Raw genomic sequence first — 12,763 nt, forward strand, 5'->3', positions numbered from 1 at the left:
GGAGAGATCAACACTTCCTCTCCCTGTTCAATCACAAGGAGATCTTCATGCTATTTTGGTTGTGCTGATGTAATTATGGCTTGAATGAGTAAATCAGTCTCTGTGTGTGTGTGTTTGTTGTATCTAGGTGAAACTGGAAGAGGCATTAGCGATGGCCACAGATTTTCATAATTCTCTGCAGGACTTCATTAATTGGCTGACTCAAGCAGAGCAGACCCTCAACATGGTCTCTCCAGCCTCCCTCATCCTGGAAACTATCTTGTTCCAGATTGATGAACATAAGGTACGTGCGTAAATCTAATCTTTCTGATTGAGCTTTATTTGATCAATGATTAAAAAATATATATATTTGATATAATAAATAATTTTTATTTTCAATTAGTTGTGTGTAAACACTGATGAATCTTTGCAATATTACTGAAGTCACCCAGGAAATCTTTTGAGTTTCACATTTGCTTCAGCCCATTCGTTTCGTCCTTGTCCCAGCTCTGTCCACCTAGCTTCTCCCATGTTTCCCAACAGATCTTTGCAACTGAGGTCAACTCACACCGAGATCAAATCATTGAGCTGGATAAGACAGGCACCCATCTGAAATACTTCAGCCAGAAGCAGGATGTGGTCCTGATTAAAAACCTGCTCCTAAGCGTACAAAGCCGCTGGGACAAAGTAGTGCAGCGTTTGGTGGAGCGAGGACGCCTGCTGGACGATGCGAGGAAACGTGCAAAGCAGGTATGGAACTAAAAAAGTGTAAAATAAATAAAATAAAATAAATAAAAAGTTACTATTATTTTACTTTGGGTATAAAGTCAATCAAAACATATACATCCTGTATTTGGTAATAAATGCTATCTATTCAGACAGAGATGTAATATTAGGGCTAAGATTTTACTGCCATTATGCTACATAGAGCCTGAGATGGAAGCACATTAAACATCCATTATATACAACATCTATCTCATCAGTCCACAAATACTGTAGGGTCTGTTCGATGGTGCAGTTCACCTCAGAATGAAGTTCACCTCAAACCTGAACTAGCAACAGAATTGCCTATAGTGAAATACAGAAGTCATTAAATAAAACGAAATGTGTTCATCTTCCTGCAGTTCCATGAGAGCTGGACCAAGCTGATGGAGTGGCTGGAGGAGTCAGAGAGAGCTCTGGACTCTGAGCTGGAGATCGCTAATGACCCTGACAAGATCAAAATGCAGCTGGCTCAGCACAAGGTGACTAGATCTCACCACACCCTTTCTCTTTGTAAACCAATAATTACACACTGCACAGAATCCTGCTGATGTTCTGCACCTTTGTGCATCTTAACCGTTTCCGTTTAAACATCTGTAATGAAGTAGTGAACTACTTTCCAGCATGGCATGATTCATGGCTTAAACCAGCTGCTCTCTCTCATCTCGGTTGCTGTGTTATTTCCTGTTATGGAATCACTCCCTCACACAGATAGGACAAGAACTTTCAGAATCATCTGTCCCATTTGGCAATTAAACAGTGTATACTGTCTCACTTTGTGAGAGAGTTTTTTTTTTTTTTTTCAAAACCACAATTTACCTTGATTAAAAAAAACCTTGATTAACAATAACTGACTCACAAAAAAGACCTAAAGGCATTGAGTGAGGCCGAGGATTATACACTTAATTTTTTTTACAGTTGTCAATTAGTTGTTCCGTGATTATTTAAACAAAACGTAGTCTTTAATAAGCAGACACACCCGAAACACTCAAAACACATTTACATTTATTACATTTAGCCTAGCTCTGATTTGCGACTGTTACATTGTCACGTTCTTATCTTCACACAGTGGAATTGTATCGTTTTGATTGCACACGCCTTTTGCCCCTCATAATAAGGAAAATCATTTACATTTTTTACCTAGAAAGAAAATCATTAATATTGTCTACTGATTCTATTACTGCTGCTATTCTTTTCTAAAAGTAGCATGACTCAGGGTTGTTGACAGTAGAGAGGAGAGCACAGTGCCATGTAATTAACAGCTCAGCAGTGTGGACTCAGCAGATCCCTTCACATACTGTCCACTCAGCTGTGCCATCTAACCCCAATCAGCCACATATCAAACCTGCTGGTTTCACTGTGTGTCCTTGAGGCTAAATGTTAACCCTGGCTCTTTGTTCACTGACTCTTTTAGGAGTTCCAGAAGGCCCTGGGTGCCAAGCATTCCGTGTACGACACCACCAGCCGCACAGGCCGAGCCTTGAAGGATAAGACCTCACTCCAGGATGACAAGCAGAAACTGGACGACATGCTGTGTGAGCTCAGAGACAAATGGGACACGATTTGTGGCAAGTCTGTAGAAAGGTATGTTTATATTCTATAAGCTGAAGATATCCACTGCCTTACCATATAAACAGAATTCAAGGGGTTTTCTTTGTAGTGAAACAGTTTTTAAATGAAAATTTTATTTATTGAAGCAAAAAACTTATCCAATACCAACTGGGCCTGTGTGAAAATGTATTTGCCCCCATAGTTACTAATTCCTCGAATCTATGAAACTGAATTCATAACGGGTTCAGCTGGACTAGACGCAATCAGGCCTGATTACTGCAAAACCTGTTCACTCAAATCAACACTTAAATGGAACTTTTTCTACAGCATGAAGTTGGTTCAGTAACACACTGCCAAAATTGAAAGAAATTCCAGAAATGAGGAGGAAGAAGGTGATTGAAATACATTAGCCAGGGAAGGGTTACAAAGCTTTTTCAAAGGCTCTGGGACTCAAAAGGACCATGGTGAGAGCCATTATCTCCAAATGGAAAAACTTGGCACAGTAGTGAACCTCCCAGAATTGGTCGACCTTCCAAAATCCCTCCAAGAGCACAGTAACTACTCATCCAGCAAGTCAGAAAAGAGCCAAGGACAACATCAAAGGAAATACAGGCCTCTCTTCCATCAATAAAGGTCACTGTTCATGATTCCACTATCAGAAAGATACTGGGGAAAAATGGCATCCATAGAAGAGTGGCGAGGTGAAAACCACTGCTAACCCAGAAGAACATTAACAATCATCTGAATTTTGCCAAAGCACACCTTGATGATCCTCAAACCTTTTGGGAGAATGTTCTGTGGACTGATGAGTCGAAAGTGGAACTGTTTGGTTTATGCCAGATGTAACGGGACCTCTGTCTTCCAAGCACCGAATCCCACAAAAAGAACATCATACCTACGGTCAAGCATGGTGGTGGTAGTGTGATGGTGTGGGGATGCTTTGCTGCTTCAGGGTCTGGGCAGCTTGCAATAATTGAGGGAATCACAAATTCTGCTCTCTACCAGAAAATCCTAAAGGAGAATATCTGGTCTTCAGTCTGTAAGTTCATGCTCAAAAACCCTCCAGTGTGGCTGACCTAAAGCAGTTCTGCAAAGAAGAGTGGGACAAAATTCCACCACAGAACTGTGAAATACTGATCTCCAGTTATCAGAAGCGTTTGGTTGCAGTTATTGCTACTAAAGGTGGCACAACCAGATTTTAAGTTTAAGGGGGCATGTGTGATAGGTGTTGGATATTTTTTTTTGGTAATAAAAAATAATAATTAAAAAAAAAAAATTACAAACTGTAATGTGTTTACGCAGGTTGCCTTTGTTTTACGTTGTATTTCGTTTGAAGATCTAAAACTATTTAGTATGAGATATAGACAAAAACAGAAGAAATCAGGGGCAAATACTTTTTCACAACACTGTGTGTGTGTGTGTGATATATATATATATATAGTGCCCTCCACTAATCTTGGCACCATTGGTAAATATGAGCAAACTGTTAAACTTTTTGATTATTTTGTTTAAAAAATTCATTAAAATACTCTGCTCTCATGGATATCAAACAATTGCAAACACAACACAGGTTTATTAAACAAAATATTTGTTAATTATAGGTGTGCAACAGTTATTGGCACCCTTTTAGTCAATACTTTGTGCTACCTCCCTTTGCCAAGATAACAGCTCTGAGTCTTCTCCTATAATGCCTGATGAGGTTGGAGAATACATGGCAAGGGATCTGAGAGTGTTCCTCCATACAGAATCTCTCCAGATCCTTCAAATTTCGAGGTCCACACTGCTGAACTCTCCTCTTCAGTTCACCCCACAGGTTTTCTATGGGTTTCAGGTCAGGGGACTGGGATGGCCATGGCAGGACCTTGATTTTGTGGTCAGGGTTGTGTTTGCAATTATTTGATTTTTTATATATATATATATATATATATATATATAGAGAGAGAGAGAGAGAGAGAGAGAGAGCTTTGATTTGTTATAAGTGCGAGTATTTCACTTCAAATATTATTTTCTCACAGGCAGAACAAGTTGGAGGAGGCTCTGCTGTTTTCAGGCCAGTTCACTGACGCTCTGCAGGCTCTGATTGACTGGCTTTATAAAATAGAGCCGCAGCTGGCAGAGGACCAGCCTGTGCATGGAGACATTGATTTGGTGCTGAACCTCATTGATAGCCACAAGGTACTGCTGCCCCTCACACACTGACTGTGTGGAAATGTTTCACTGTAACACACATTTAAAAAAATTCTCAACTAGTCTAATACAGAATTAGACAGGATGACTAATTATTGTATTGTATTTCTGCTTTGTATGCCGTAATAGAGTCTAGTTTCCTTTATGTGCTTCTATTTTCGGGCCTTCTTGATTCTGTTATGGTTTGAGAATTTCAGTTTTCTTTCCCTCTGCCTCTTGTCCAAGTTTGTCACTGCAGGTTTCAATTAGACAAAAATAGATTAGTCACTGAACAAAACTTCATCCCCACTTTTCTTTCCCCCTTCACGTGAGCCTCTTTTGGCCTTTCTGATTAAGGGTTGAGCTGCTCAAATGGAAGGGCCTTGGGCTCAGATTACTGAATCTGCAGTGTTCTTAGATACGTCTATTCCTCTTTCATCCTAATCAGTCCTGATCAAATTCTTTGTTTTCTGGATTGGATTTAAACTTGAGAGACAGAATTGTGCCAAAGGGTTCACATTTCAGTGGGGGTTAGCGTTTGATTCAGAGTGAAACTGATACTTTTGGCTTGTTTGCTATTTGATTTGGTTTTACACTGCACATCATTACATGAACCAAAATGCAGAAATAAAATATTGGCTAAGGGGCAATAAGGGCTGAAAACATGCTTGTAAATACTCTTTCATTCACTGGTAAGAAATATGGTGGCTGAAAAAAGTAAACAAATCTTTGCTGAGAGCATGTAGAAATCACAGAGCCAACACTAAATCATTAGATAATTTATATACATAACTAGTTTAAAACATTTTATGTATTGCATCCAGCATTTCATTTATCTTTTCTTCCATCAGCCCAGACATCCAGAACACGTGGCAGTTCTGCAGCACTACAGCTCCGTCCTTTGGCCCACGGGTCAATTTAGCATTTTGGATCTACAAAAAATACACTATATGGCCAAAAGTTTGTGAACACCTGACCATCATGCTCCAGTATGACAATGCCCCTGTGCACAAAGTAAGGCTCATAAAGACATGGTTTGCTGATGTTGGTGTGGAAAAACTCCAGGGGCCTGCACAGAGCCCTGACCGCAACCCCCCAGAACACCTTTGGGATGAATTGAAATGCCGACTGCACCCATCCTTACCTGACATCAATGGGGTAAATCCCCACAGCCGTGCTCCATAATCTAGTGGAAAGCCTTCCCAGAAGATTATTATAACAGCAAAGGGGGGATTAAATCTGGAATGGGATGTTCAGAAAGCACATATGGTGATGGTCAGGTGTCCACATACTTTTGGCCATATAGTGTATTTGCCCATAACCCTAAATACACCGCATTTTTGGTTCAGTTCCTGCAGTTGGGTCATTAAAGGGTTGAATCGCTTTCTCACTGGAATCTAACCTAACTACAGTTCGCTTGGAACCGGACTGAGACCATCTTCCTCAGACGGTCACGGCCTGCACCCGAGTATGATTGCTGTGTTCTCACGAGCACAAAACTAATAAAGAACCAATAAAGAAAACACACCAGGGTTCAACTCAAATAGACCAAAGGTTGCATATGTGCAAGCACCAAAAACAAAACAAAACCCTGCATTGTACTAGATGAAGTGTTTGTGTGTATGCGTGTCTCACAGGTGTTTCAAAAGGAGCTTGGAAAGAAGACAGGCTCTGTACAGGCTCTGAAACGTTCGGCCCGTGAGCTGATTGAGAACAGCCATGACGACTCTTCCTGGGTCAAAGTTCAGATGCAGGAGCTGAGCTTGCGCTGGGACACAGTGTGCACCCTGTCTGTTCTAAAACAGACACGGCTTGAACAAGCTCTGTGTCAGGTACGCAACTCTTAGCATCACACTGCATTACAATTCAGTCAAGCCACATTCTATCTTGATGGTAAATTAAGCCTGTTGTCTTTTTATATATTCAAGTATTGCTATAATTACATCAAAAAAAAAATTACATATTTTTTTCAGCATTAAACCTGATTTGCTTGGCTTCTCTGAACAGGACTGTCTAAATCATATGTGTATTATGTTAATGAAGTGTTATGTTTTAATGGTGACCTTAAAGTAGCACTATGAAATGCATTTCAACAATGACCGGAATTTACAACTATTACACAAAGAGATGCTTTGATTCCTTGTCATATATTTACCTTTCATTTGATCTCTCATGGGTGTGCTCACTTCTCATGCATGTGAGGGTATTTTTTGTTTAATTCCTTAGACGTGAAATGAAGATGGGTTATACGTGTAGATTTAAAAATAAATACCATATATTTATTTGCTGTGATTTTCAGGCAGAAGAGTTTCACTCGACTGTTCATATCCTGCTAGAGTGGCTAGCTGAAGCAGAACAGAGCCTCCGTTTCCATGGGTCTCTGCCTGAAGATGAAGAAGCCCTGCGTGGCCTGATCGAACAGCACAAAGCAAGTTTCTTTTGCAGCACAAGGCCCACATACACATGAGTGCCTCAAAGAGTTATCAAACACTGATCTACCCTTGAATAAAATTTTTTAAAAAAACTGAACAAAGGACAAATAGTGGTCCACGGTAAATGAAATTGACTTTCAATGCAGACATGCCCCGAACTGATAATTTCTTCTGGTCGTTTTTCATGAACTCTTCTTATAATTTAGTTTAGAAATTGTTAAGCCTTTACGTCTTATGTTGGTATCTGCTAACCCATCAGTGAAGCCAACAGAGTGACCTAAACCGTACATGGCCTCTCAAGCTGAATTAGAGCTGGCCAAAACAAGACTCAAACTCTAACAACACATATCCCTTGAGCATTAGCTCATATCTGAACCAGGAATAATTTGTTCCACATAGTTTTCACCAGACATTATTCACACACACAGAAGGTGGGTGGATGGGTAAAGTCTCACTGGAACATCAGTGTAAATTCTTATTGTTTTGACTTTGGTGTTGCCATTTGACTAATGTTGGGCACTATGATCCACGTAGGAATTCATGAAGAAGCTGGAAGAAAAGAGTGTGGCTCTGGGCAAAGCCACCAGCATGGGCGAAGCGATCTTAGTTATCTGCCATCCAGACTCCATCACCACTGTGAAACACTGGAACACCATAATTAAAACCCGCTTCGAGGAGGTAAGAGTCATTCTGATCCACTCAGTAACATCTCACACTCCTATTCACATCTACATGAAGTATTTTGCAGTTTAGCTTAATGACATTTTTATATATGCTAGATTATTACACTTTCATACTTGCGCATATACGTGATATAAATGCCTCCGATTTCAGTCCTAGATTACGTGCAATACTTGATGAACTACAGGAGTATATTTTAATGTTTCAGAAACTGAAAAAATGAAGCTGATGTACTGTACTGCTATATTACAGTTTGCTTACAAATAAGTAATTTAAAAAAAAAAGTAGGTGTATCTAATTTTTTTTTTTTAAAAAAAGAAGAGACAACAATACAAAACATAAGGCAGAATTCATCTAAAAATAACTGGAAAAGAACCAACACTAGGAAGTCAGAGTTTTGCCATCACCCTTTCAGTCTAAGACCTGATTTGAAGCTGGTATATGACTTCTGACAGAAACAGATATTTAGTTAGTAATATGTGCAGGTTGTGAAAAAGGGCATGAAAGTTCTTATGGAATATTTATATTACATTCAGAAAGTCCGGTTAATATCTTCAAAATTATATTTTGATATTTCTTACTATTAACATTGGAACATCTACTATTCAATTAGCCCATTTTTGTCATTTGTAATAAAGAACACCCATGAAGCCTAACACACTAAATGTTTCCGCGCTAAATTGCCCATTTGTCTTTAGCTTAAGCACACTCCTTATTTGTGTATTTGCTGTTGCTCAGGTCACAGCGTGGGCACGGCAGCATCAGCAGAGGTTATCTAGTGCTCTGAGTGAGCTTATGGCGACTGAAGAGCTCCTGGAGAATCTGCTGAGCTGGTTACAATGGGCAGAGACCACACTTACTGAGAAAGACAAAGATGCCCTGCCTCAGGAGATTGAGGAGATCAAAGCACTCATCACTGAGCATCAGGTACCAGTAATATGCACCAAAACACTTCATACCCAACACTGTTATTCAGTTCCCTCTATGTTAAGAAAGGTGTTTGAAGTCTTAAGATTTGATTTTGTGATTCAGACCTTCATGGAGGAGATGACCAGAAAACAGCCAGATGTGGACAAAGTCACTAAAACTCATAAAAGAAAAGCCACAGCTGATCCACCAGTTCAGTCTCAGATTCCAGTACTGGAAAAAGGAAGAACAGGCCGTAAGTTTTGACATAAATCCTTAAACTATGCTTATGTTGTGTTGAGCACAAAATACAAACCTTATGTCTATATGTGAACCTCTATGATCATCAGGAAAGAGATCCCAGGCCCAGTCCATGTATCCAGCGACTGTCCAGGCTCCGATAGAGACTAAGAACCCCAGAGTGAACCTGTTGGTCAGTAAATGGCAGCAGGTCTGGCTTTTGGCCCTGGACAGGAGAAGAAAACTGAACGACGCACTGGACCGACTAGAGGAGGTCAGTTAGAGCTACAAACTTTAGCAATTAAGCTAATGTCTACGTGTGTCACACGTGATTATAACCCCCTCTCCTACTGTCATTTTCCCAGCTGAAAGAGTTTGCCAACTTTGACTTTGATGTCTGGAGGAAGCGCTATATGCGATGGATGAACCACAAGAAATCCCGAGTCATGGACTTCTTTCGTCGCATGGATAAGGATCAGGATGGCAAAGTCACCAGGCAGGAGTTTATTGACGGGATTCTTTCTTCAAGTGAGTCAAGTTTCCTTCATTTGTTCTTAGACAAACCTAGCTTGCATTCAGAAAGATCCAATTTGCGTTTGCTATTAGCTTTCACTCAATATTAGCTAAAGTTTTGTTTAAATTATTCCTTTAATTCGTGTGAAACAGACCAGATTATTAATCCTTTCTCTGCTACTTGTAGAGTTTCCCACCAGTCGACTGGAGATGAGTGCTGTAGCAGACATTTTTGATCGTGATTGTGATGGCTACATTGACTACTATGAGTTTGTTGCTGCTCTGCACCCAAACAAAGATGCCTACAAACCACTTACTGATGCTGATAAGATAGAAGACGAGGTACGCTTGCATTTTGGACCCCCCCTACCCCTTGTGACCTCATACTTCCTCCCTTTTTTTTTCCCCCTAATATGTTTCTAATATATATGTATATATATATTGTTTTAGGTAACGCGCCAAGTGGCAAAGTGCAAGTGTCCAAAACGGTTCCAAGTGGAGCAAATTGGTGCGAACAAATACCGGGTAAGAAACCGACCATAGTACCATCAGCATGCCTAGTATAGAGTCCAGATCTAGTTATTTGCATATGTGAGGAGAATGCAAGCTTGAAACCAAAGCAAATATAGCATCCTACAGCACGTATCTAGTCCTGTGCTGAAAAGAGTGTTTCAATGGCAGTGTAAAATTGTGGAAAATTGGGAGTGTGCCACTGGCTTTTGTCCAGCTACTTCTTGAGACAGACTTCCCCCTTATAGCTTTTGCCAGAAGGAATGACTTCATAGCATTCTCATGTGACGTTACATTTTTCACTTTTTAACGAGAGGGCACGGGGGCTGCCAGAACACTTTAACCCCTAACTGTATGAACTCTTGTACTGTCTTCATTTGACAGAATTCTTGAACTGAACAAATGCCAGTACAAGTACAGTATGTTGATAAATGATCTAAGGAAAATGTAATGCACTGTTCAGACAATGTTTTCTAATGTTTGTCTTTTTATTTTTCTCTGCTGTTCAGTTCTACCTCGGAAACCAGGTATATACACACAGTGCTTCATTAACATTGTGCTGCTGTGATTGCCTTTTTTTTAGCTTCACCAATCTCCTTTTTAATACTTTACCAGATTTGCACCTGGTCACTACTGAACTCAGAAGCCGATAAGCAAACAAAATGTTAAGAATGCTGCTTCTCAGAACTAGCTTTGTTTTTCTCTGACTGTCGCGAAATCCATTGGAATATGCCAACGGTGTGTAAAAGCATGTGCAGGTGGAGCAGAGAGAGAGAGGCTAAAAGAGAGAGACACTAAGAGAGAAACTAAAAGAGAGCGACTGCTAAAAGGTTTGTCCAGCTGTTTTGACACCAAAAATGGTACGGGTTACTATAGGGTAAAAAGGCTAAAAATATTCATCATGGCTCTCGGGTGTAGAACGTTACTTTACTTTTAGTGATTATTAGTGTCAGATTAATGCCAGCATGAGCAAACTGTTTTAAAAAGAGCTCAGAACAAAGTGGGAGTGCTCCATATTAGATCCCAAATTTATGTAGGAAGAAAAGGAATGTTAGTCCTTTTTAGGAAGTTTTGACATCTCATGAATTTTATGATCTTGCCTATCTGCTTTTGAGTCACAGTGCATTTCTAACAACCTTTTTCTCCCCCTCAGTATTTAAGTTGATTTGTGTTCATCTTTGGAGAGCTTTGAAGCGTAAAACAACATGGGTGCTTGCCTTATATTACCTTCCTTAATCATTAAACTTCCATCTCAAAGGACCTTAACCCAAGCTAAAATAACTAATAATTATTTTTTACTTCTTTTAAAAATTATTTTTCTCTCTTTTTTTTTTTTTCAAATGAAATCTTTGAAAGATTGAAAATGCTGTTGACCCATTTTGGCAATATAAATCACACTGAAATCACGGGCTACATGCTTTCTCGAGGTCATGCTTTGTGAAGATACATGGTAACTCAGCTGATTATCTGGTGAAGTGTTGGGGGACTGGGAAATTCATGCAAACCTCATTTTTCCTTTGCTTGTGCTCAAGCCTTTTTTTGCTATCATGTGCACCAGTTTGTTCAGTTTTTGCTGTTCCATATCAACTGAAACAATTCTTTTGACAGTTTGGTCTGGTTCACTGCTTACATGATCCGTTAATCGCCGATGAGAGTATAACAAACAGGGACAATCAAAATCTAAACTCCCAACTGCACGTTGCTGTTTTGGAAAGCTGTATCCTGGTAAATGGTCATTTTTAAGCCGTTTGTTGTGCCGCCTTCTTCTTCTTTTTTCTTTAACTTCTTATCTGATCATGCTTCAAACCCCATCTTCTACCCGATTCACCAAATTCACCAGTGACATTGAATCATTCCGGTTCTCACACTGAGAGAGCGGAGGCTAAAACGAGGCTCAGCGAGAGGGTCATCACTGTGTGGGAGTGTGTTGATCATGTGGAGTGTTAGAGAGTGCAGTCCAGCCATCTTTCCATATTGTTTAGCCACATTGGTTCTGCATCAACGTCAACACACATTCTCTATTAGTATGGTGGTTTCTAGAAAGTGCAACCTTCTGTATGTATTGTTGATTTGTGGAAAGATTTCTGTTGGTTTATGATCAGTTTAATTTGTTTTGGAACAGAAAGCATGAAGCCATTAACTTGCTGTGTCTTGTGAACTACACCATGGCCATATCCAACTGGCAAACTTCATTTTATTGATTTGTTCTAACTTACCCTCCTTCCGCTTTGATGCCAAAAATAGCTTTTCAGTGTATAGAGTTGCTGTTCTGGAGGACTCCCAACACTGCAGCACACTCTAGTGGTCATCAGATCGATGCTTGTGTCTGAAACAAAACACAACCCATTCAGTGTCTAGTCTAATCATCAGATCCTGATGACACATTTTAGCATACTCAAAATTCTTCATCATAAAACACTACTCTTAAACGGTAGATACACTGCAACAAAAGACAAGGTTTGAACCAGTTGGATTGACCATTCATTTCTATGTTCTTTGGAATGAAACTGATGTGTTTATGTTCAACATTGTTTTCTCAGCTAGGCAACAAGTGCAAACCGGGCATGTACAGTGTATAAATCTAAAACCGAGCACATCTGATTAATATCGTGATCAGTCATCAATACAGCTTCATGAATATACGCAGAAATAACTATTGCTAAGAGAAGAGCTCAGAGTATGTCACTGCAGTGTCCGGTTTGTGTTGTTTCCCAGTCTGTGGATTTATGTCAGTGCTGTGTGACTTTAACACTGTGATTTAGTGTTGACTTGCTGCTCTCTGTTCCCTGCTCAGTTTGGAGACTCGCAGCAGCTCAGGCTGGTGCGGATCCTGCGCAGCACTGTTATGGTGCGAGTGGGAGGAGGCTGGATGGCCCTTGATGAGTTCCTAGTCAAGAACGACCCGTGTAGAGGTAATGGAGGCCTGTGTTGTATTTTATTTGTTTTGCTTTAAAAACATGCCTTGACACTTTTTAAAATGACACCGATTGGACTAGTGTGTGTGTGTGTGTGTGTGTGTGTAT

At 40.0% G+C, this 12,763-nt stretch overlaps 1 protein-coding gene across 10 annotated transcripts in view; it reads left to right on the forward strand.

Annotated features, from left to right (window-relative positions):
• The window catches only part of dst (dystonin), a 148,462-nt gene that overhangs the window by 128,887 nt on the left and 6,812 nt on the right, over window positions 1-12,763 (forward strand). For all 10 annotated transcript variants that reach the window (XM_053620544.1, XM_053620536.1, XM_053620540.1 and 7 more), the window contains 16 exons: window positions 128-283; window positions 523-729; window positions 1,104-1,223; window positions 2,156-2,325; window positions 4,308-4,467; window positions 6,096-6,290; window positions 6,758-6,886; window positions 7,425-7,568; window positions 8,310-8,498; window positions 8,604-8,733; window positions 8,828-8,991; window positions 9,083-9,245; window positions 9,418-9,572; window positions 9,681-9,755; window positions 10,250-10,267; window positions 12,535-12,652. In XM_053620544.1, coding sequence (XP_053476519.1) covers window positions 128-283; window positions 523-729; window positions 1,104-1,223; window positions 2,156-2,325; window positions 4,308-4,467; window positions 6,096-6,290; window positions 6,758-6,886; window positions 7,425-7,568; window positions 8,310-8,498; window positions 8,604-8,733; window positions 8,828-8,991; window positions 9,083-9,245; window positions 9,418-9,572; window positions 9,681-9,755; window positions 10,250-10,267; window positions 12,535-12,652 — 2,293 coding nt within the window. The remainder of the gene's footprint in view (window positions 1-127; window positions 284-522; window positions 730-1,103; window positions 1,224-2,155; window positions 2,326-4,307; window positions 4,468-6,095; window positions 6,291-6,757; window positions 6,887-7,424; window positions 7,569-8,309; window positions 8,499-8,603; window positions 8,734-8,827; window positions 8,992-9,082; window positions 9,246-9,417; window positions 9,573-9,680; window positions 9,756-10,249; window positions 10,268-12,534; window positions 12,653-12,763) is intronic.

The sequence above is a fragment of the Ictalurus furcatus genome, chromosome 3 (genome assembly GCF_023375685.1).
Source record: "Ictalurus furcatus strain D&B chromosome 3, Billie_1.0, whole genome shotgun sequence".
In the NCBI taxonomy this organism is placed as follows: Eukaryota; Metazoa; Chordata; class Actinopteri; order Siluriformes; family Ictaluridae; genus Ictalurus; species Ictalurus furcatus.